Consider the following 25,329-nt stretch of genomic DNA (forward strand, 5'->3'; position numbering starts at 1 on the left):
CTCCTCATATTATTGAAGGCATGTCATTTTCTTAATATTTAACCACAACTGCCCTTATCATTAACCATTTCACATAGTTATTTAAAATCTAATATTAATTTCCACTTAGCCATTTCTATAAGTTAAAACTCATGAATGTAATGAAATTTCATTACAACGTACTCTCTCCAAAATCAACAAAATAAGGAAAGATTCTATTAAATCTTAAATATAAAATTATGCTAATAATAAATTACTAATAAAAATAAATATTATTTTCATTATCGATACAATAATTATTACCACTTAATTAAATTTCGAATTTTATTATTTTAAATTAATTATCACTTAATTAATGTTATAATTATAAACTAATTAAAACTAATATTTATCATTATAAATATATATATACATTACCAACACATTTTCATTCAAAATAACATCTAAATAATTAAATCATATTTTACCATTATTTAATTAGTTTTGTTTCCTTCACCAAAAAGATATAGTTTTTATTATTATTTGAGATGTTTAGTTATTATTTTATGTTGGGTAGTTTTACTATTATTTGTTTTAATAATATTTACATTATGAACGCTTTATTATTGTGTTGTGAAATAGTATTATGACTCATATTTAGATGAAAAATTATTTTATTTAGTTACTTAATATTCTTATTATTGATTGTTTTCATTTTTATTACTTTTAAAATATTATTTTATTCTCTCAATTATTTTTAAAATTAATAGAATTTTATTATAAGTTAAACCTGTTCTCATATAATTAGAAAATATTTTAAAATTATAAAAATAAATGCATAAAATCGCGTTCGTTGCACGGCAGTTGAAAACTAGTATACATTAAAGTAGTATACACTTTGTTGGGACACCAAACGCACCAAGCTTATTATTCAAAATTGTAAAAAAGAAAAGTATCTAAACAAATCCGTTGTAGTCTAGTTGGTTAGGATATTCGGCTCTCACCCTAGAGACCCGGGTTCAAGGCCCGGCAACGGAATTTTCTTTTTTGCATAAAAGATAAACGTAAAATCTACAATTACAAAAACAAAAATCCAGAAAGTTGAAATAGGTTATTAAGACTAAGATTAAACTAATTGGGTGACTGCATGTTCAAGAACAAGAATGTTGTTCCATGTCTCTATTTGCAGAGGAGTTAAAGTTACAAGAAACGAGCCAGATTAAGCATAAAGTTGGAAGCCCTTGACCGATTCTTCTTCAAGGTTTGGCTATGGTGTTTCGGTGGTGAAGATAAAAGAGAATAAAATGCTTTCTCGTTCTCTCCACTTTCTACTTTTTCTAATATATTTAACTAAAATTTAACCTTTATAAAATATAAAATCCTTCACCAACCCTCCATACAAGTTCCTAAAATGGTCTACACGCCATATTAGGCCTTTTTATTTACCTTATAAGTCCTTATACAATTAAAAAAATTCATAATAATTAACTTTTATAGTTTTTTATGATTTAGTCCTTATACCTTAATTAGTCACTAATCCGGTAAAATTACCTATCCAAAATTCAAATCACCTATATCGTAACTTCATAAATATTTAACAAAAATATTTACGGGCTCGGTTTACGGGAACAAGGTCCTGATATCGCATTTTCGAAAACCATTGACTTTAAGGTCAATACACATACCTTGACTAACTTTCCAATTAGCAAATTCATCAGACCACAATTCATATAATATTATAATTAAATTGTAAATATTAAATAATAATATTTACGGGCTCAATCATTAAAAAAGGGGTTCCGAAACCATCGTTTTTGGTACCACTAAAAACCGATTGTTCCAAAAACTAGGGCCAAACACTATATTTATAATAATGAATAGTCTTCTTGCTCACATTTTAATGGGCCTTATGCATTTCTTATGTACAATGGGCCTTACACATTTCTTACGTTTTATATCGCCGAAGGATAGTATGCATTTTCTTATGTTTTATATTATCAATAAATGGGTTGCATCTCTTACATTCTATATTACCAATGGATTGCTTGAACATCCTCTATTTTACATTTTCTAATAATCTCACCCACGATATATATACGTCACATCGTCGTCGTATAAATTCGGATCCTCTAATTGACAACTGCACCACTCAAGTATATGTCATACATTTTCGGATTGTCGAGCCAATGACCATCTACCTGCTAAATCACAAAACGAAATTTATAAGTTAACTATGAATAGAAATACCATCCGCAAAGCGAATTATTAAAGGGGGTAGGCATGAATTTAATTGCCTCGTAAGGTATTGTATATTCCTAAGTCATTTGACCGACAAATTGTACCCTTTACCTCGCTACTTTATTAGCAACAACTATGACCCACGAGGACATATTGAGGATGTTCTTGAGGCACAGTCACTTTATAAACTACCTCTCAATTGGGGGGACTATTGTTTTCCCACCACCTAACTAGGACACGTGGCAACATGAGAAGCAAACCAAAAAGAAACCTGCAAGTGACCCTCCGCCCCTACCAAAAGGTCACTAAGTGATCGACTACCTGCATGCCTCATATCACCTGCGAGAAATGATCGTCTATCCTTATCACCTAATTGGAGCCTTCGTTAAGCCATCCTCTATTAGCAAATGCGCTTTCCTTGAAGTGGAGACCACCTAAAGATAATTGTACCTCCCATCGAACTACAAATTGAAGTTTTTGGAAATTTCAAAATGGAAGCATTTTCCCATACTTTCCTTTCATCAAGGGAAAATCTTCTCCTTATAAAGGTAAACTATTCCAACTGACCACCTGTTATTTCATTTGCAACAACTACAAGACGAGGAAACTCTGCGAATAGTCTCAAGGCACAGTCACTTTTATAACCTACCTCTAGACTGAATGGGACTATTGTTATATCCATACCACAATTTGGACTCGGTTGAGTCCTAACCTATTATGGACCTTCCATTGGGCCCTCACTACTCCTACAAATACTTCAAGATACCGCTTAGTAGGGGGAATCCTCTCTACACAAATCTCTAATAAGCTAAGCAGTCATCTTGAGTACTTCCACTATTCGGCTCTTGGCCTAAAATAAGTGAACCAACCTCCTTCGACACTGCCCCTTTCCTTCTCCACTTCTGTTGATATTATGTATCAACACTTTGTAATCAAGAATTGTCTCGTTTCTTGATTAATACAACTTAACTTCTGTAATACCCCATACCCGTACCTGAGACTGGGATAGGATACGAGGCATTATCGAAATTTTCAGAATAATTTTAATTAATTTATATTATTTGGTATTCATTTTCATGTTTCATGTAACATCCTTTTCATATATTCAATTCAAAATATCATATAAAATATGATACAATACTTAAATTGTCATATTTACATGCTCATTCAGGGTATCCGAACCTACTTGACTAAATTGCAAAAATACCAAGATTTAGGGGCATATTAGTAATTTACCATTTTCCCAAATTTCACCCAATCTTAAATTGATAATTTCATTCAATTTATTAATTTAGATAATAAAACAATTTATTCCCTCAATTTAGTCATTTTTTACATTTTTACAAAATTACCCCCTAAAGTTTTACTTTTATTCAATTTAGTTTATGAGCTTAAAACATGCAAATTAGCCATGCTAACTGAATATTCATATATATTTTTCCTCCTCCTCCTCTCCATTCCACATCCTTAATGTATATAACATTCTTGTAAGTACGATTTCACAATTTACTTATTAATGCTCACATCAATCTGTTCACACGAGTCATAGTCACTCAATTATTTATAATTTGAGCTACAGAGCTCAAAATTAAGATCCGTAAATTTTCCCTAAAACTAGACTCACATATCATTCCACCATAAAATTTTAAGAATTTTTTAAAATTTTATGGTTTAGCCAATTAGTACAGTTTATTCATTTAAGTTTCCCCTGTTTCACTATCCAACAGTTCTGATCTCTCTTCACTAAAAATTAATTATATCACAGTACAAAACTCGGATAATGTTCCCATTGATTTCTATTGAAAATAGACTCATTAAGGATTCTAAGCATATACATTTGAGACTCTAATTAATTTTCTCCAATTTTTGGTGATTTTACAAAGTCAAAACAGGGGAACCCGAATTCATTCTAACATTGTCTCACAAAATTCATTATATCTCATAATTTACAAATCCATTGCTTACACCGTTTCTTCTATGAAAAACTAGACTCAATAAGCTTTAATTTCATATTTTATTCATCTTCTAATTCGATTTATAAAATTTAAGGTGATTTTTCAAAGTTAGTCTACTTCTGCTGTCCAATATTGTTTTAGCTCAAGATGTTTATTACCATTTTTCCTCTAAATTTCAAAGGTCATACAATTCAGTCCTTACTCAATTAGCCCATCTATTAAGCTAATTTTTCTCAATTAACATTTTATTCCATCATTCTAAACTATTACACAATCTTTGAAAATCAGAATTTTAACACTAAACCTTAATTCACAACTTTTTCACAATTAGGTCGTAAAATTAATATCTATTGAAATTACTTGATAAAATCAACAAACAACAAAATCAAAGCTTCAAATTCATTTTATTTCATCATAAACAGCTAACACTTATCAATGATAGCTTTTAATTTTGTTCATAAAATCAAAAACTAATGAATTAAACACTTGGACCTAATTGTAAAAGTTACAAAAACATAAAAATCTCAAAGAAAAGGGTAAGAATTGAACTCACATATGTCAAAGTATGAAAAACCAGCAGCTTTCAGACCTCCCATGGCGTTTTTGCTGAAGAAAATGATGATATCTCTAGATTTTTCAAATTTGTCTTGTTTTATATGTTTAATTTGCAAAATTTCCCATTTTGCCCTTATTTCTCCTTGTCTTTTTTGCTGATTTTCTTGCCCAACCGTCCAGCCCATACAATTTGGGTCCAATTACCTTTTAAATCCCTCATTTTTAATCACTTAAACTATTTAATCACAATTTAATAAATTTTGCACTATTTTCAATTTAGTCCTTTTTAATTAATTGACTATCCAAACATTAAAATTTTCTAACGAAACTTTAATACTAACTTAATAATACTCCATAAATATTTATAAAAATATTTATGGCTCGGTTTATAAATCCGAGGTCTCGATACCTCGTTTTCACCCCAAATTTACCTGATTAATTCTTTTAAAATCGCAAAATTCACTAATTAAAAATAATTCTTTTAAGTTCGCGCTTGGCCTATAATTATTATTTGTTAAAATTTCTAAACTTACTCGTCGGATTTAGTGATCTCGAATCACTGTTTCCGACACCACTGAAAAATTTGGCTGTTACAACTTCATTGGAAATAAATTTTTATATATGATTAATTTTATTAGTAAAACATAACAACTAAAAGTAGGTTAATAAATTTAATTGACGAAATCAAAAAATATTAAGTTAGCTCAATTAGATCCATTAAGACTTATATCAGTCAATTAATCAGTTAAATTTGAAAATAGTCGATCACGTCCTAAAAATCGATCCAACCAATCAAAAAATTCAGCTTAATCTCTCTCCTATTTCCAAGTTCTAATGCTATTTAAGAAAATTGAAAAATTAAACTATTATAAGATAAGGGAACATAAATAAAATTTATTTAATAAATATAAAAATAATATAAATATATTATGACACATTTAAACATGATTAACATCATAAAATTATATTTGTAAATCATTTCATGTGTCAAATAATTTTCATTCCTAATTATATTTAAGATAATTATTTGATAGAGAGTAAATTTTTTAATTTCAATGCCATCACATGTCATTAATTGATATTTAAAAATAAATAAATAATAAATAAATGGGACACATAGAAATGTTTTAACCTCAAGTTAAAAAACTCCAACATTTATGTATCAAATAATATTCTTTCTGTTTACATAATCATAAACAACAAAAAATACCAACCTAAAATATGTTTTTTAATGAAAATTAATGTTACTTGATGGTTAAATTGGTCATATTCAATCTATTATTCCAATTTAATTATTAAAAACGTAAAACTTTTAATATACATTAAGAATAAAAAAAAATCAATTTAACCAATTGTACCAATAATATTTAAAAAGAATGTAATTCCATAAAACCTATTATAGTGTTGTTACTCAATTGAAGAAAGGATCAGATCCTATGATACATCCAATCAATTGAATGATATCAATAATGAGCCAAAACAAAATGTGAATCATATCAAACATTTCCTCCACAAGATAGTTAAAAGAGTTGAGGCATATTTACAAACTAGGGTTTTTTGAAAAGCAAAACGGCTGTTCATCTTCCTCACTCTTTTAGCTTCAAACTATTGGAGGCTGTAGGGGAGCCCTGCAATATTCACCAAGTGTAATTACAATTAATTTCCCTTTAAACCCCTTAGAAGTTAGAAGTGAGAATAAGGTACTAATCAAATAAACGCAATGCCCCATTGATGTGAAGTACGCCGAGCACTGCTACTGATAGCGCAAATTCCATCACGAATCGAAGTAATCCCCTAGTTCACACAATAAAGCAATTGTGAGTTTTGTAGAAGAAAAGCGCACACCAATTTCATATATTTTAAATAACGCAAAATGGAGCACAAGAAAGAAAAAAGAAACAATCAGCATCAAAGCAGAACAGATTTAGCTCAAGATCGATTCTAACAAATAATCCAAACCAAGAAAAAAAAGAATTGTAAAATATAAAAAAAAAGGTTATAATTAAAAGAAAAAAAAAAAGAACTTACGGATTTCGTTTTATGTAGTAGATACGGAAATAGGTGGAGTAATATACAAGGTCAGTCATCGGAATGGTAAGCGTATAGGAGGGACTGAATATGTTACAGTGTATACTGAATGCCAACATGATAAATGGTGTTAAAATTAACAAGCGGGCAATGAACAGAAGCAGCCTCTCAGCCACCCTACTACTCCAACTGCTCAAACAATTATTAAAAAAAAAAAAAGGAAGAACAATTTATTTATTACTATTACTTGATTGGAATCAAGAAAGAAAAAAAAAAGAAAAAGGAATTGTTTGTACTTAGTCATTTCGCCCCCCATGCATTTCAGATTAACTTCGTCTCTTGCTCTCTTCAAACTGAATCCTTCTTTCGTTTTTCGTCTTCGAGAACAAGGGAAATAGGTCAAAGGGAAATGCAGAGTAAAAAAGAGAAGCTCCTTTTCAACTTTTCTTTTACGTGGGCAGTTAGCGTAGATAGTTTATTTATTTACTTTTATATATATATATATATATATATATATATATATATATATGTACTTTTAAAAAAAGTAAAATTTTTGTTATGCTTTGCTGGAACCGTTACGCCTGTTCAAAACAGAAACTACGCTGCTGCTTCAGGTTCATATAGAATACAATTACAATTTTAAAAGAATTCAATAACAATGGTTACGAATTCTGAATATAAATAATAAAACGGATAAAAAATATTGAATATATAATATAAAATATTAATTTGAGTGAAATTAATTTTTGCAATAACTTTACCATACATCTATTAATCGTGATCTCTATGTCTCATTCATAAAAAGAGATGCTATTAAGATATTGAAATGGAGCATCAGTTATATTACAACTGTAGAAACTGCAAAAAGAAGAAACCAACAGGTGGGAGAGAACTGGAGAAAATATAACGTAAACTTAAGGATATAGCACACCAGCATCCATGCATGGGGTACAAATATCAAAATTATATTTGAGGATGTAGATAAGCAAAGTCAGTAATAACGTGAACTGGCATCACGCGGACGCTCCTCTGGTATGAACCTCTACCGGCCCCAAGATATCGAGACTTCCCTTTGTAGGAGTCAATTGTCAAAGTTCTCAGGGTTATATCCTTACTGTCCATCTCTAATAGCAGCGGAATCCGCAACGCTACCGTAACCATAAGAAATATTATCGGTTGGCATGGTATTAGCCGAAGCCACGCTGCTATGACGATAATAGTCCATCATCGCCTGCTCGTATTGTTGTTGGCGTACAAGAGATTCCTTTTGCAGGAACTCATTTCTGTGATTGGCAAGCGGTGCTTGAATACTGATACTAGCATTTATTGCATTTATTTTCTGAAATTATAAGAATAGAATTGTTACCACTATGCAAAACTTATGCAACATTGTTGAAAACAATGTTAACCAAGGGATATCTAGGAAGAAGAGGAAAGGACATATGAGAACAAGACTGCATTGCCAGTTTACTTCGTTAAATAATAAAGCTTACAGAAACAAGCATCATTTACGTTAAATAAGTTGCATGCAATCATTTACTTTGGGTGTCATTGGATTTGACACTTTTGATCCACCTCCATTGTCGGTCTGATTTTGGAGTTGGATTTGGTTGATCCTTTTCAAGTATAAAACGCTTATAGTTGCCCTTGAAATTGACCTGACTTGAGCTCCATCATCTGTGTAGATATAATCTATAAACTTGTTATAATTTATAGTAAAAATATCATATGAAAAAATATAAAATTAAGACAATATAAAATTAAGTCGGCGGTGTCCGCAAGCATACAGGTCAAATGTAATATAATAAAGTTTACAACAAAACACTGATAAATATTTCGAGGATTGTACCTAAGAGATTTAAGATTGAAGAAATTATTATTAAATTAATTATAGAAAGTAATTACTAATCTAATCAAGTCAACGAATTAGTAGTGTGAATCTAAACTAATTTTTAAATTAAACAAATTAAATTAATAGAACTAAATTAACCTAATGGAATTTCCTAATCCTAGTGTCGATAATGCAAACCTCTAACCTATGATCGATTAAATCTCTAATTATCTAATTAAATGATTAATTATCCTAAATTGAGTTATTAATCACCCTTAGTAAGATCATACCCTTCTGGCCTCTTCTACACTAAGGATTACCACTTAAGTCACCCTTCCGGTATCTTTCTAGGCATACGGGTACCCTCTTGGTCTCACCGCTTGGTACAAGTTACACACGATAGGATATCCTTTCGGTCTCACCTATCTAAATATTCTATTAGTGGCGTCATTCCTTAATATACTAAGCACTCTTGAATAAACAACCAATTTCAGATAAATAATCACTTAACAGGTAAATTAGTTTATTAACCAAAACATACAAGATATGAGTAAAGCGCAATAATCTATTCTAATATTCGTACGAATATTATTTGGCCAAATCAACGAAATATAAATAAAATAATAGAATAAAAAGATAAGAGAATGCTTATGAATATATATTGAAGCATAATCTCGGAGCAATCTTCGCTCGCAATTGTCTTCATATTGGAATAGAAAAGTTCCGACTACACGATTATGAAAAGAAAATATGAAGAAAATTAAATAGAAAAAATTGTCTGTCTAAGTCTTCCCACAATTTCGGTGACCCTACAGTTGATTATATAGGCAACAGAGTACTTGGTGACCACTTAACCCTAGATACAATTAGATACCAATTAATGCAATATTCTGCTAAATGCTAGGGTCCAAATAAGGAAATATCCCAAAAGTGTCGTCCAAAGAATCAACCATATTTTGGTTTGCCATCGTCGCGTCGTCGTGACGTGGGAAGACTCCTTGTCAAGACATTGCCACGGTGAATTTCTTCCCAAAATCATCGTGTCGTCGTAACAAGGTTCTTGGCCTTGGCGGCTTCATTGCTCTATCAAGCTTCCTTATCTCGCGGCATGATCATCATCCATTGTATTCTTAAACCTGAATTGGCATCCTACACACTTAATTAGCCGATTAGGCACTCACGAGGCCCGAGTCGACCTTATGGGTCATCGAAATAGTAGAAAATACATAAAAATGCTTATTTTATTAATATTTTATTCCTAACATACTAATATTGAAAATGTAATAATTAAAACTAAAAGTGTTAGAAAACAAGCTCATTAAGTGTAGAAATAGACCAAAATAACTATTACATTTGACGTCAGGTCAAATATCCCCACTCTTAATTCCTTACTTATCCTCAAGCAAGCAAAACAAAAACAAAATAAAAGCAAAAAACAAAACAAACTGAAAACAAAAAATAAACATGTAAGAAAAGAAATGTACTTGAGCTAACTTAATACAGGAAATTGGATAGAAATATATTAACACGATAATTTAAATAAACATATAATTCTAGAGTGATACATAATTGACTCACAACTTCTAAAATTAAACGGTTTACTTGAATAAATTACAAGGCAAACAAATAAAAGAATATTAAGTATAGGTTTCCATCAAGACATATATACAAATATACACGTATGTTCCAATGAAAATAAGTGGTAAAAACATCAAAACTCAGCACAATTTCATCCATATACGATACTACCTAAGTCACATAGGACTTTTCGTCTTGTAATGTTCTGCGACTTAAGTTGGCTTGGAATTAAAAGAACAAACTCGACAAAACGGCTAATCACGTACGAAAGTATTTTGACACATTATATTATCCTTGATACTCCCTCAATTTTGAATAAAATCACCACCTTATATCCACTTCTCTCACATTCCTTTTCTCTCTATCACTAGGGACTCATATAGTATTCATGAGTAAAATTATCTGAGCTCATATTTTTTTCCAAACAAATGTGAGCATACTTTTTTTCCAACTCACTTTATCTTTTTTTTTCTTTTTCTTCGAGATTTTCTCAATTGCCACTTTGGCTTATTTTTCTACAAGTTCAAGAAATCTTATACTCATTATACCATACAAGTCCTTAGCTTCACTCATTTTTTTCTCTTTTGGAACCTTAGTGATGTATCTACCTAATCCCTCTATATAAATGGTCAGACATCTAAATCCGTGCAAGGACCAAGAAATAAAGGATCAAATAGAATATATAATAGGCTTAAAGTTTCATTTATGGTTCATCAAGAAAATGGGTTAGGGCTCAAAATATGTACTAGGGAAAATATTCACGGGATAGCTTTTTGGCTCAAAAAATTGTCTAACAAACAATACCATAGGTCATCCCTAGGTAATTCTATACATGGATTAAATTAGGCAAGCCTATCAATTTCTATAACCTATAGTTCAATTAAACATGCATGTTATTATTTATCATGTGGTATACTTAACATCTTAAATCTTTTCACAGTGTAATAAATTGAACTAATTAGTCTAAAAATAAATAATTTAGAATAAATTATTATCAAACTAAATTTACAATTTATGCATAAAATCTTATTAAGCATAAAATCTTATTAACATTCTCCTAATCAATCATTTGTATTTCTATAAGCTCGAGCACAAACAAAACACAAAATAAAAATTTTAAAAACTACTAAAATTTTCTCTGTCACCCCTACACTTTAATCAACATATTGTCCCTAATGTGCTATAAAAAATAAAGAAAGAGGTTACCTGATAAGCTTTGAAAGTCTATTGCAAATGGTGGGATTGTCTCTTCCTTGTGGTTTTGGCTCGAATTTGTAGTGTCTCATAATTTGTAGGGTTCCTATGCTGAAAAGGAAAACACACAAAAAATATATATAATAATTTATATATGTTTTCACTCCTTCAACCGTCAGCAAGGTTGTCAGCATCGAACTCCTCGGAGTCATTTCCCTTGTCCAAGATGGCTCTTAGCTCTTTTCCTCGAGCAGTTGATGGTTCGGGTTGTGCTGGTTGGGTTGTGCTGGATAAGGTTTGCCCAAAATGGTGAAGGTTACGGGCATTAGAATGACTCTATGTCGAATTGTTCGGCTAGATGGCTTATCACCTTTTCATACTCATAGTTGCATACGATATTGTACTCAAGGTAAGCCTCTATGCCGAATTGTTCAGCTAGATGGCTCATCGGTGTTGTATGTGGTGTCGTCACAACAACGGATAAGTCAATATGTCATGTCTCGATGAGGAACTCCTTTATGTCGTGACGTCGACCCGAAGTTTTGAAAATGTTGTAAATTAATACTTGTTCAATTCCGAACTAACTTTAGATCATACATAGGTTTGTATAAGACTTGGGAAAGGTTGTATGTCATGTTTATGGTTTGGAAATGTTATGTTTGCATGGATTAAGCTGTGAATCAAATTGAATGTTAAATGCTTGTAGTTGCTCCGATGACAAATGTGATATCCTGTAGCTCAAATCTGACAATCAGGTCGGGTAAGGGGTGTTACAAGACCGATTGAGAATAGCAATGAAAATGGTGGTAATAGGAAACCACAAAATGGGAAGTGGAAGCCCAATAGCAAACCAAATGGGCCAGTAAGGCGCTTCCTTTACAAAGGTCTGCATATTGTGAAGGATTGCTTGAAATGATCCATGCTATTTGTTATCAAATGGGATGATGAACCAGATAGAGCATCGATGAGACTTGGTTTGATTATACGTACCACTGAAGCCAAGAAAGTTAAAGAGAATGAGAAGAAGCTAATCAAATGCTTCTTGTGTTGTGGTTTGCATAGGATGTGGTATTGTCCAGAGCGATCCAAGACTTCCATGATTAGTAAGGAAGTGGAAGTGAAGCTAGAGAGTGACGATTTGTAGCTTGGATCAATGATACTCAATTCTGTGAAAGTGAAGAGGGATCACAAGTAGAAATAGTTGATGCATGTAGACATAAACATCACAAGTCAGAGGAAGAGTGCTTTTATTGATACGAGGGCATCAGACTTGTTCATATCAAAAAAAGTCGTGGGTAAACTTGGTCTCTCAGTTAGTGAATCAACTAAGAAGATCAAGATTGTTAGTTCTAAAGAGGTCTCAACTATGGGAGTACGTGGCATAAAAAGTTGAGCAACAGATCAGTCAATAGAAAGGCAAGAAAGACTTAAAGGTAATTCACTTGGATGATTACAACTTTGTTCTTGGCTTAAATTTTCTTGATAAGATTAATACTTTTTTGGTTCCTTTTGTCGACTGTATGTACATCTTGGATACTAGACAACAACAATGCATTATACCGGTAAGTTGAAACATGAAGGACGGAACGAAGGTATTGTCAGCAATCCAACTAGCTGAGGATTTCTATGTGAGAAATAAAATTGACTCGGTAGATCGAAAGATTGCTACAAAAAACCCCTTTAGAAATGATAGAGGAGCGACAGACTAATATGAAGCTTATTGAGTTATCAGTGGGGCTACCACCTAATGAGAGGTGGGTTGTACATTAGACTTTAAGGAAAAAGTGGAAATGCAAATTGGGCAACTGAAACGAGTAAATGAAATGAGTGAGGTACATCTCAAACACTTTGGTAGTGTTTTCATTCTGACTTGTTGGCTTGGCAAGGACATAAGGGCCCTTTTAGTGTTCGAAAGCAAGTAAGCCGAAGAGTTTACAAACCAGAGTTAGCAGCGAGACTCAAGGTTAACCCGATGTTAAATGTGGAGGTATCGAAGCCTATTTGTGTGGATCAAGGAGATTCCGATTAAGGCAAGGAAAAATCAATGCAAGTAAGAGCAGCAAGCTCTTATAAACAATATGTACAAAGGAAATGAAAGGTTCGAGTTAGGCGACGTCAAGACAAATGTTTCGAGGGGTAGAACTTCCTAATAGAGAGACGAGTTGGGATTCAGTCGAGGCATTGAGGCAATTCTAAAACGAGTCCAACTAGTGTCATTCCGAGGATGCAACAATGGCGTTGCAAGAATGGGTAGGGGAGAATGTCTTAGGTCATGGATCAAAGCCCGTGACCATTGCAAACAAAACTTGTGGAGAAGCCATGGACTGAATCGATTCGTAGAACCTATGGAGAAGCCTATCTACTTGAAGCCTTGGTGGCCCAGTGAAACACTATAATAAAACTAGAGTTACCAGGGCAAATAGTGTAAATCCTAAAAGGATAAGATGTATAGAGTTTAAATACTTTAGGACACTCAATAGTATATAGGCTGTAATCTTGACCATCAATGCAACTTAATCTGTACCGTTGGTTTTAGGGGAGCTCAACTATAAATAAAGGCTTCCCCCTTCATTTGTACTTATCACATTGTATTCAGTTATTCTTAAGTTAAAAATATATTAAGAGCATTTACTCAAACACTTTATGTACATTACTTGCTTGTGGCTTTTCAATTCTCTCTTGTTGCTCTTTTCGTTTTAAGTAACTTCCACCATATTTTTTCGATGTCTTAGAGAATTTTTAAGAGAATTCTCAATTTCGAGGATTAGGCTGAATTAGACAAATTTGAAGTGAAAAAATCGCTTAAAGCCATGTGGTTTGCTAGACTTAAGTTCTAGCCCCATAACATGTAACCATTCTTTCTTTTCCCCTGTTGTTAAACATGAGAGTGAAAGCACGATTTTGATTTTCAGTTAAAAGTTGTTATGGTCAATGTCAAAATGTCCCGTTTCGCTCTCACCCTCAAAACTCACCATTCCATTAAAAAACATTCCTAAACGCAACATTTTAACTATAAAGCAACAGAAACAAAGAAAGCAATAGAATTAACAACATTTTGAATGCTAAATTATTTCCCTTAACAGTATTTAATTTATTCTTTATCCGCTAAAAAATGTAATCTACATGTAACAAGTGTACTTCTTGTAGTAAAAGCAGTATCCTATGGCAGAACAAACCACTACAGCACCTATGGCATACACGGAATACCACAGTTTTTGCTTGACATCTTCGTATACATTCCTACCGATCTGCTCCAAAAGGAACTTCGGCTCTTGGCCATCAAGAAGATTCTTATTCTTCAGCAACATCATCTTGCCCTTGTGCAACATCAACCGCATTCTCTTGGTCATCAACGATATCCAAGTGCTCTCTGTCTCCAACATCAACATCATTTGACCCTACCGACTCAGTCAGAGGGTCCTCAGAGTCCGAGTCTGGGTCCATTAAGCTGATTCCAACCGCACGTCGCTTCTTCTTGTTAGACAAGAAACAAAGAACAAATAAAAAGGAAATGAAATGAAGAAAGAAACCGACAATGTGGTTCGTCAACCTCTATGCTTCGTGGAAGATAAACTCAGGGGGGCTGCACACAGAAGAAATAAATATAAAAACTAAAGAAAACCGAAGGCAAAAAAGAAAAAAGAAAAAAGAAAAGATAAGAAACCAAGAAAAAATCACCTTGGTGTAGAAGAGAACTCAGACTAGAAGAAATGAAAGGAGGTATGCATCATTTACATAAGTTTTTAAGAGTGAAAACCGATAATTTTCACACAAAAATATGTTAACCCAATAATATATTTTTATAATAATTCTAACTAAAATATATGTATGATATAAAAAATCGCAAGTTAAAATAGTGACTCGTATCTTATTTATGTTTTTTTTTTTAAATTTAAATTATATTTTTAAGGGCCACTTGATGTGAAGTTTTTAGTTTTATTATCAGCGTAATATAATTAAATCTTTTAAAGTAACTGGGTTAAAATGTTAAATAAAGTTAATTTAGTAATCAAAAGTGCATGATATTAATCAATTTGATAAAAATATGATGTGATTAGTAATATTGGATGATAAAATCTTTTAGCTAGTGTGAAATAATTTAAAATTAAAAATTAAATGCATATATATTGTATTAGTGTAAAATTAATAGTTTTACTAATAAAATAACTCAATTGATATAATTTTTAAAGTGGAGGTGAGTGTTGAATTAAATCAAATGAAAATTTTCGAATTAGTTGAATTGACGAGTCTCATTTTTTCAAATTGAGTTGAGTGAAATGAAATTTGAGTTAAATCAATTGAGTTAAATTAAAAAATTAAACATGTTAAATTACAATTTTGTTATAATATAACTAATGTCATTTTAGAGCACATAAATTTGAAATCATATATATTTAAAAACTCTTTCAAAGCAAAATATGAGAATAAGACAATATACTTTAGTATGATAAATTTGATTTAGTAATTCACTTCTTTAAGTCCTCAAATTTATTATCTTGGAATTCTTTTTAAAAAAAACTTTTTATATTCTTTTGAATTTCTTTTTATAATTTTTATTTTCATATTTTTAAAAATTATGAAAATTTGAAAAATTATTCTAAAAGTCTTGAAAATTATTTTGTAAGTTTTGTTGTAAGGGATCAAATTGATTATTTTTTAAATAATGGAAATCAAATGAATATTTACACCAATCTGTTATTTGAGTGATCCAAATTGTAAAATTTAACTCGACTCGAACTAAAAATAGATTAATTATTTGAATTACTCAAACAAACCAAATAACTCAATTTGATTTACTCAATTTAAAATTTTTTCAATTTTTTCGAGTCAATTTTTGTATGTTCCTACCTATGACAACATCTAAATTCTTGAATTAACATTATTATAGGATATTTAAATTTATAGAACAAACAAATTTAATAAAATAAAATAAATGCAAAAATTATTACTCATATGAATCCTCTCAGAATCTATTACGAAATGATAATCATAATATTTCCATAAAAAATCTAAATATAGTGGATTCACAATATATATATATATATATATATATATATATATATATATGAGAGTAATCTACACAATTTCATCGTTATCAGTTGAACAAAAATTCATCGTAATCATAACATCCTAGTGAAGCAAGAGAAGTCAGCATATGCCGCCACCTCCTACTTTGCGCCGCTCCCCAACACCGACTTTTTAAATTATCCATTTTCCTCAACATAACACGCCTCTCTTTCTCATTGCTTCTTGTTAACTAAAATTTTGAGATTTCATTTTAATCAAAGCAACCATTTTGTTTCTTTGTATTTTATGTAAGTAATCTCTTATCTTTTTCTTTTTCGTTTTCATTTAGTTTACGGGAATATGATGCAATAGCAATGAAAACTAAAATTTGTTTGGTTTTTTTTTTTCACTTGATGAAATATGTAATGAAGTTTTTAATTTAATTGATTTGGGTTTCATCAATTAAATGGTTACTGATCTCAAATGCCCATTTCTGTTTCTGTTTTGATTCATGAATACATACAAATGGAATTCAAGAACTGCATTTTAAGCCATGCAGCAACGAAGCTTATGAATTAGTTTGCTTTCTGAACATTTTGTTGTAGTAACAAATTTAATATAAATGATGCTACTTATACTGGGGTTAGCAGGATGCAGCTGTTGACTACTTCAGATACAACGAGCTTGAGTTATTGGTTGAATTGGAGGGTTTTGATATGTTCATTTATAGTTTCAACACCACTTGTCGTATCATTGCTTATAATTTGGAAATATGAAGGATTGAAACAAGTTAAACGTGATGGAAAAGAAAGACATGAAGATTTAAGTGTCGATGAGTTATACGATGATGATGTTTGGAGGCCTTGTCTTCAACAAATCCATCCCATTTGGCTGCTGGGTTATCGGTTCGTTGCGTTTTGTTTAGCTCTTGCAACCATTGTTTTAAAAATCATCACCAATGGAGGTCGCATATTTTACTATTATACTCAGTAAGCAAATCTTTCTTCTTTGAACTTGCCTTGTATTAAGTTACTTATACTGTTTATTTAATGTAGCTTTTAAATTGAATGAGCTTAAATCCAATGTATTGTTCATGTCGATTAGAATCAAAAAGCTAATTCTGGAGGGTGTAAAACAAAATGTTCTAACTTCAAGTTTCGGTTCTGGACAGGTGGACTTTTACGTTGGTTACCATTTATTTTGGGGTATGCCTTACACTTTTTCTTTTCCTAGTCTTTGTGCCAATGTTTCTGCTTCCACAACAAAACTGTTGTATCCATATGACTGTTTGATTTTCACCTCTTTTTTTGCAGTTCGGAACAATGCTCTCTATTTACGGGTGTTACCAGCATCATAAAATGAGCAGCTGCGGTTCTAATGAACAGCATGTTAACTTAGATACCGAGCAAGGATACTACACACCTTTAACTAATAGAAAAGATGCTGATGTACGGAGAAAAGCCTTAAATCTGCAGGAACAATGCGATGTTTCACAAGCTGCAGGCGTCATTAGTTATCTCTTTCAAGTTATATTCCAGGTAAATTCTTTTTCGCCATTCAACAGAACCATACGGATACTCTAAAATCACTTTTTGTAGCACTGCAAATCCTTTGAGATTTTCATGCGGCTTTTACAGTACTCAGAACTTTTATGTTAAATCTCATTTTGATTTTTCATATGTAGATGAATGCTGGAGCAGTGATGCTTACTGACCTCATTTATTGGTGCCTTATTTTTCCTTTTCTTACCATCGAAGATTATGCATTGAATTTTGTGAGTTCTGTATCCCTTTGTTCATCTGGTTATTGCTTACAATATCTTGCCTGTATACGAACATGTTCGTTATAATAGGAATTCAATCACATCCAAAGTTTAGAAATGATCATCACATCATGTAGTTGAAGTTCATAGAATCATACTAAGCTGTTCCATCTCTTCATTTTTTTCTCGAAATACCCATGTTCAGTGCATATCCAAACATGAGTATAAGGATATGATCCTTCAAAGACCCTCCAAATACAATCAGACACGTACAGGTGTCTGACACTAGCAATAAAATCCAAGTAACGCAAGTTTAGAGGACGATTTCATAGCCATATCTCTATATCTCCTCATCTCCAGTAAAAGAAGATCCATTCATTCTATTTTTTTGTAATAATACCTTTTTTCGGTACATTATTTTTCTAATAATACTTATATCAAAACTGTTGGTTGATGTTTCAACTTGAACTTGTTTTGTCTTTCTTCCTTGCTTGTAGTCTACCAAGACAAAAGTTAATCCACGTCTCTGTATTTCAGATGACCGTGAACATGCATACACTCAATGTCATCCTACTTCTCGGTGATACAGCCTTGAATAGCCTGGTAAAATATTTGTTGTTTTTCAATCTTGTTTAACTGATACCGCTTTTCTTTTCATCATAATAACATTGAATTGTGTATATCTATCAACTACCTTCCAGCGGTTCCCTTGGTTTCGAATTTCTTACTTCATCTTATGGACGGGTGCCTTTGTTATTTTCCAGTGGATTGTTCATGCCTGTGTCTCGATCTGGTAATGTCGGTTTTACTATTATCTTTCAAAATAATGCACAAAACTTTCTTATCCAAGAACTGTGATAATTCTCTGTTACAGGTGGCCATACCCATTTCTTGATTTGTCGTCACCTAGTGCTCCATTTTGGTACATCTCTTTCTAGTTAAAGTTCTACTTCTAAATGAACTTTTAAATGGTTCAGATCTTGTCAAATATACTTCATGGCATTCACATCAGTATTTTACAGAATTAGTCCTTTGGGATAATCTGCTAAGTTATTGTTGATTTTTTGTTTTAGGTACAAAATGTTAAAAGATGTATAGTTCAGGTATCTAATTATGTTAAGCTTCTCTCATTCTTTTTCTTTTTCCCCCTTTTTTGGCAGGTATTGTTTGCTGGCAATCATGCATATACCATGCTACGGCATATTTACTTTAATAGTAAATACCAAGCATTACCTGTTGTCAAAATGGTTCCCTCAGTCATACCGATGTTAATATAAAAAATGTGTGCTTTGTATTTGTCAAAAGGCTGATGGACTTTGCCGAAGTTTCTCTGCAGATTCAAACAATTTTTAAGCAGATGTTTTTGCCTACCATTACTATCTTCAAATTTTGCACTAAAACAAAATTTTGGAAACAAGAGCCAATGTATATAAAAGACAAACTCAGTTTATTTTAAGTAATTTTTTTCTAGTGCTTGATTAAAATTACTGAACTTTAGCCTGTTCTTGACTATATTAACACGACAAAAAACGCGATTACCAGGATTCAGCCAAGTTTCATTTATCAGTTTTCAGTCCTATTAAAGAAAATGAAGATAGAAAGAGCAATGAAATACTACAAATTTTCCGATGAAATTGAGAAATTAGAAAAACGCAACTGCCAATTTTGTAGGGCTGAAAGGTAAAAAGAAATCAGAGGAATGAAAAAACACTCTGAAAGCCAAGAAATGAGTCTACTTCCCTGGCTTGGTCTGTAGAGGCCAGTGAGCGGCACTGCCTTTTTGAGTCACTTGGAAATGGCTTGTCTTTCCGACCATCCTGGATAGAGCTTCCAAGATCTGTTAGATGCTTGCTGTTCTTCACCTTTGAAATATCAAATGATAGCATTTGAAAGGATGATGTGCCAGTTTTGGTGCTTGAAACTTTGGGAGAAACAGCCAAATCTCCATTTGCTCCACCGGAACTTCCTTGGAGTACATTGCTTTTCGCCTTTGTGCCAACCTTGGTGCCACAGGCGTCTCTGTTGACTTCCCCAGGTTCCGGTTCTGAAATGACCATTGCATCTTTTGATGTTCCTAACGTAGCATTGCTAGATCCTGGCTGATTGACTTAGTTGTGTTCCTCGGTACAGATCCAACAGTCGGTATCAATGGATTTTAGCGTGTTGATTACTGGAAATTTCTTGGACCTTTTTTCTTATGTGATCAAAATATTGCTTCTTCAGTCAGACTTTTGAACAAGAAAGCTTCATGTTCAGATGGAAGATAACTTAGGGTGACCAAGTGTTATAGTATCAAATACACATGTGATTAGTGTGTAAATAGCTTAGTGGTTAGGCAGACAGTTACAAAGCTGGTATTTGTTATATTTCTGTTAGTAGCAGTTTAGACTTCATTTTTCTATATAACCTTGTATTGTAAACAGATTAGACCAGAGTTAAAATTCTTTACCTTGAGAATATTTCTTCTTCTTACTATAGTTCTATCGTGCTGTTCTTCTAGTATTTTATCATGGTATCAGTCGTTTGGTGATCCTTGGGCAATTCTAACACGCACTCTGCTGAATCCGACTCTGTTGAGCCTCATGGCTCGGTGTTTCTTGGTGATCGAGTGGTCACCTCATTTCCTCGACATGAGGTGGTCAAGCTGGATGAAGGCTCGTTTGTCCAATGGCAGCAGCAAGTTTGGCTTGTTGATGGCTTCTACGGACTGTTTACTTCTTGATGGCTCGTTGACGGCTCCGGCGCTATTTGTTCAATCCTTCGATAGAGATCTTGCTGTTAATCCGGCTGTTTCGGTCTTTGATCAACAAGACAGTTTACTTACCTCTTAGTTGTTATTGACGATCAGCTCTTCGTTTCTGTCCTCTTTCACGGATGTTCGCACTACTCGTGATGTTTGAATCATGGCGACCAATTTGTTTGCGGCTGATTCCAGTGCGAAGCAATCACAGTTGCACCATGAGCTTCATTCTCTCCGTAAAGGTAGCCTCTCAATTCGTTCGTATGTGAATAAAATCACAAGCTTGTGTGCTCTTCTTGCAGCGTCGGGATCTCAGATCTCGGAGGATGAACAGACGGCGGTTCTTCTTGCCGGTCTCTCCTCTGAGTTTGATGCTATCATTTCGTCTGTGTCTCTCTCCACGAGCCTGTTGTCCTTTCAACGCATCGTTGATGCTTTGCTTGAGTGTGAAGCCCGCCAAGTCCGGTCCGCTCAAGAGGTGTTGGTTGCTGCGAATGTGGTGGAGGGGCCGCTCATTCCACCCACGGATGGTCCCTTTCATGGCGGAGGCCATTCGTCTGTTCGAGGTCGAGGGCATTCGTTTCGTCTGAGAGTCCAGTGCCAAATTTGCAGTAGGTATGGCCATCTTGTGCAGAGGTGTTATTATCGGTACATTCGTGATGAGTAATCGTCGATCGACGCACCTATGGTTCGACGGGGTGGTTTTGTGCCTGGAATGGTTGGGCGAAGTGATGATCGAAATGATGGTCAGTTTGGAGCAAATTGTTTTGGTCAAAATTGGAGGCCATCTATTTGGCCGAATTCTGACTTTGATGGTGGTGTCCCACGTGGGTCACATGCAGGGAATCCATTTGTTTCCCATAGACCTAGACAGTATGATAATGTTGGCCCAAATTCATTTGGTAATGGGCGTGAATTTGATAGTGGACAATATGCCATGGGGTTCCAATTTAATAATGAGGCTTTGGGCCGATTGTGTGGTAACATGGATTCTAGGCCACGTGGGCCTAGTAGGTCCGTTCGCTCCCGTCCCACTGATGGACAATTTGTGCCTGAGCCCTCTGCCAATTGTATTGATATTGACCGCTCTTGGCAGACTGTTCGTGAGGCCCTATGGCGAACAAAATCGCGTGCTCGTGTGTTTAGTGTTGCCTCGTCTCTATATGATTCATCTCAATTTGTTAGGCTTCCTCCCAGACTCTTGGGTTGCACGCTTCTGATTATTCTGGTGCTACTGTGAATGACTCTAATTTTAATTCTACTAATTCTTATGTTCCGGTAGGAGGCACGTCCTAGTGTCCGGATTCGGGGGCTACTCATCACGTGTGTCGCAATGCTTCGGATTTGCATGGAACCACTCCGTATACAGGTAATTCATCTCTTTTAATAGGTAATGGGGTGTCTACTCCAATTTCATCTGTTGGGAGTACAACTATTCCTACGACGCTGAAATTACTCCATCTTTCGAATGTGCTATGTGTGCCAAGCATTTGGAAAATTTTATTGTCTGTATCTAAGTTTGCTACTAATAACAATGTGTTTTTTGAATTTCACCCCTCATATTGTGTGATTAAGGACATCTAGACACAGGAAATCTTAATGCGAGGCCAAGTTCGTGATAGACTCTATCAGTTCTCAGCAGGATCGAGTAGTTTGTCTCCGTCTGCTCATAGTGCTGTTGTTCAATGTTCCTCTACAGCGGATGATGTTTGTAGCTTGTGGCATAAGAGATTGGGTCATCCTGCTCCTAATATTGTGTCATATTACTGTAAATAAAAATCGTCTTGATAATATTTGTGTTGCGTGTCAGAAAGGAAAATCTCATAAATTGTCTTTTCCTCGTTTCAGTACTGAGTATGTTGATTTGTTTGAATTGGTTTTTTCTGATGTGTGGGGCCCGGCTGTGGTTCCATGTGAAGGGAATTTGTATTACGTTTCTTTCGTTGATATGACTAGTAGATTTACTTGGGTGTATCTAACAAATCGCAAATCTCAAGCTGTAGAATGTTTCGGTCAATTTCAGAAGATGGTTCACACTCAGTTCGAGAAGTGTATTAAGAAATTTCAAAGCGATTGGGGTGGTGAGTTTCGTGTTTTTTCTTCGGTGCTGGCTCGTCAGGGGATTCTTCATCGTGTTTCCTGTCCTTACATGTTTGAGCAGAACGGTGTCGTTGAGCTTAAACATAGACATATTGTGGAGACTGGTCTTGCTCTTCTGGCCTAGGCTAATATACCTATGAAGTACTAGGGTTATGCGTTCTGTGGTGCTGTCCATCTTATCAATCGCTTGCCTACTCCTGTCTTGACTGGACAATCTCCGTATCAACGTTTGTTTGGTCATGAACCGACTTATGATCATCTCAGAGTGTTTGATTGTTGTTGTTTTCCACACTTACGCCTGGTTGTTAAACACTAGCTTGAGTTTCAGTCCCAACCATCTACGTTTCTAGGGTATAGTGCGCATCATAAAGGTTATTTTTGTCTAACACCTGATGATAAGGTTATTGTTTCTCAGCATGTTGTGTTTGATGAAACTCGATTTCTGTTTCCACTCTCGTCTCCTACTAGTGCTCAGCCGTCTCCGGGTAATCCTATGTATGTTCCTGTTGTTCGATCGTTTACCACTACGAACACTGGTTTGCCTTCTGCACCTCCACCGGAGGGTGCTCTACGAAGTCCTGCTGATCACTCTGCTATGCGTGATTCTTCTGCTCCGTATGATGCTTCTCCTCATAGTTCTGTAAATTTACTAGATGATTCAAGGACTGGTGTTCAAAAAGCGGCTCCCTCAGGGACTGGTGTTCAAGAAGAGGCTCCCGCTACTTTAGTTGTTCCTGCTGAGCGTGTCTTTCTTCTTCCTGTTTCTACTACCAATACACATGGTATGATTACTCAGTCTAAAGCTGGTATTTTTAAACCCAAAGCTTTGTGTGCCGACAATATTGACCTTGAGCCAAGTTCTGTTGAGGAGGCTCTTGCTCATCCAGATTGGCGGTCGACTATTCAGGCTGAATATGATGCTTTGATAGCTAACTCTACGTGGGAGCTTTGTTCTCTCCCTTCTAGTTGAAAAGCGATTGGTTGCAAGTGGTTGTTTAAAATAAAGAAAAATCTTGATAGCACAATTAATCGTCGTAAGGCGCGATTAGTGGCCAAGGGCTGTTCACAGGTGCCTGGCTGTGATTTTCCAGAGACATTCAGTCCGGTGGTCAAACCTGCTACCATTCGTGTTATTCTCTCTGTTGCTGTAACCAAGGGCTGGCCACTCCGGCAAGTCGATGTCAATAATGCCTTTCTGAATGGTGATCTAGTTGATGACGTGTACATGCAGTAGCCTCCAGGTTTTATGCAATATGGCTCTAGTGGTGAGACACTGGTGTGTCATCTGACTAAAGCTTTATATGGTTTACGACAAGCTCCTCGTGCCTGGTTTGACAAGTTAAAACAGTTTCTTGTTTCTACTGGTTTTACATTGTCCAAATCAGATGCCTCGTTGTTTGTTCATTCTGCCTCTGATTACACTTTGTATGTGCTTGTCTATGTGGATGATATTGTTATTACTGGCAGTTCATCTGATGGAATAGATTGTTTTGTCCAGTAGCTATACAACAAGTTCGCTCTAAAGGATATGGGTGACCTTCATTATTTTTTGGGGCTTGAGGTTAGTCGATCTTCCTCTGGTAGTCTTCACTTATGTCAGCGCAAATACATTCGAGAGCTTCTTGCCCGGAGTTCTATTTCTACTGCCAAAAGTGTTCATACCTCGATGGTCAGCTCTTCCATGTTATCAAAGGATGAGGGTGATTATCTTACTGATTCAACTGGATATCGTAGTTTAGCTGGTGCTCTTCAGTATATTGTGTTAACCCGGCTTGATATTGCCTATACTGTTAATAGGGTGTGTCAATTTATGCATGCTCCCACTAATTTGCATATAGTAGCATTAAAATGTATTCTTCGGTATTTGCGTGGTACTCTTTCTTATGGCTTACTTTTTCGGCGGTCTGAGCGACTTTCGTTGGTCGGTTATGTCGATGCTAATTGGGGGCTTGATTTTGATGATCATCGGTCCACTACGGGATTCTTTGTGTACTATGTCATACACCTATATCTTGGTGTTCCAAGAAACAACAAGTTGTCTCTCAGTCTACGGCCGAGGCTGAATATCGTAGTTTAGCTGCTGCCATTAGTGATGTTGCTTGGCTGACTTCTCTCTTAACAGAGTTAAAACTAAGTTCACAGTATGGTGTGATAATTCTAGTGCCGTTACTATTGCAGCCAATCCAGTTCTGCACTCCAAGTTTAAACGTGTTGAACTTGATCTGTTTTTTGTCCGGGAAAAGGTGGCTAGTGGAGAGTTGGTTGTTGGTGAAGTTCCTGCCTGTGACCAAGTGGCCGATATTCTCACTAAACCATTATCTGTGTCGTTCTTTACACGGTTTCGTAATTCTCTTCGGGTCGTCCCACTTAAGGAAGTTGGATG

The 25,329-nt window shown here is 34.3% G+C and overlaps 1 protein-coding gene, 1 long non-coding RNA gene and 1 other non-coding gene across 4 annotated transcripts; 2 read left to right on the forward strand and 1 right to left on the reverse strand.

Annotated features, from left to right (window-relative positions):
• The first annotated feature begins 923 nt into the window (after window positions 1-923).
• Window positions 924-996, forward strand: TRNAE-CUC (transfer RNA glutamic acid (anticodon CUC)). The gene has a single exon. It is a non-coding gene; the product is annotated as a tRNA-Glu (tRNA).
• Window positions 997-14,404: 13,408 nt separating this feature from the next.
• LOC128293982 (uncharacterized) lies at window positions 14,405-15,074 on the reverse strand. The gene is made up of 3 exons (XR_008284146.1): window positions 15,016-15,074; window positions 14,872-14,920; window positions 14,405-14,785 (listed from the first exon to the last, which is right to left on the reverse strand). It is a non-coding gene; the product is annotated as an uncharacterized LOC128293982 (long non-coding RNA).
• Window positions 15,075-16,416: 1,342 nt separating this feature from the next.
• Window positions 16,417-19,566, forward strand: LOC108485635 (uncharacterized). Of its 2 annotated transcripts, XM_017789488.2 has the most exons (9): window positions 16,417-16,652; window positions 16,995-17,333; window positions 17,516-17,549; window positions 17,658-17,882; window positions 18,029-18,118; window positions 18,644-18,709; window positions 18,808-18,899; window positions 18,981-19,028; window positions 19,267-19,566. In XM_017789488.2, coding segments are annotated over exons 1-9 (1,008 nt in total). In that variant the 5' UTR covers window positions 16,417-16,650; the 3' UTR covers window positions 19,379-19,566. The 2 variants fall into 2 exon arrangements, with proteins under 2 accessions (XP_017644977.1, XP_017644978.1); XM_017789489.2 differs by lacking the exon at window positions 16,417-16,652 and having other exon boundaries at window positions 16,748-17,333.
• Window positions 19,567-25,329: the final 5,763 nt, after the last annotated feature.

This window comes from Gossypium arboreum, chromosome 6, assembly GCF_025698485.1.
Source record: "Gossypium arboreum isolate Shixiya-1 chromosome 6, ASM2569848v2, whole genome shotgun sequence".
Classification (NCBI taxonomy): domain Eukaryota; kingdom Viridiplantae; phylum Streptophyta; class Magnoliopsida; order Malvales; family Malvaceae; genus Gossypium; species Gossypium arboreum.

Bases quoted from the DNA above. Each gene is read 5' to 3' on its own strand.
- LOC108485635 (XM_017789488.2), top strand. The intron at 17,334-17,515 runs GTAAGCAAATCT...GGTTCTGGACAG, and splicing joins ATATTTTACTATTATACTCA to GTGGACTTTTACGTTGGTTA. The intron at 18,900-18,980 runs GTAATGTCGGTT...TCTCTGTTACAG, and splicing joins CATGCCTGTGTCTCGATCTG to GTGGCCATACCCATTTCTTG.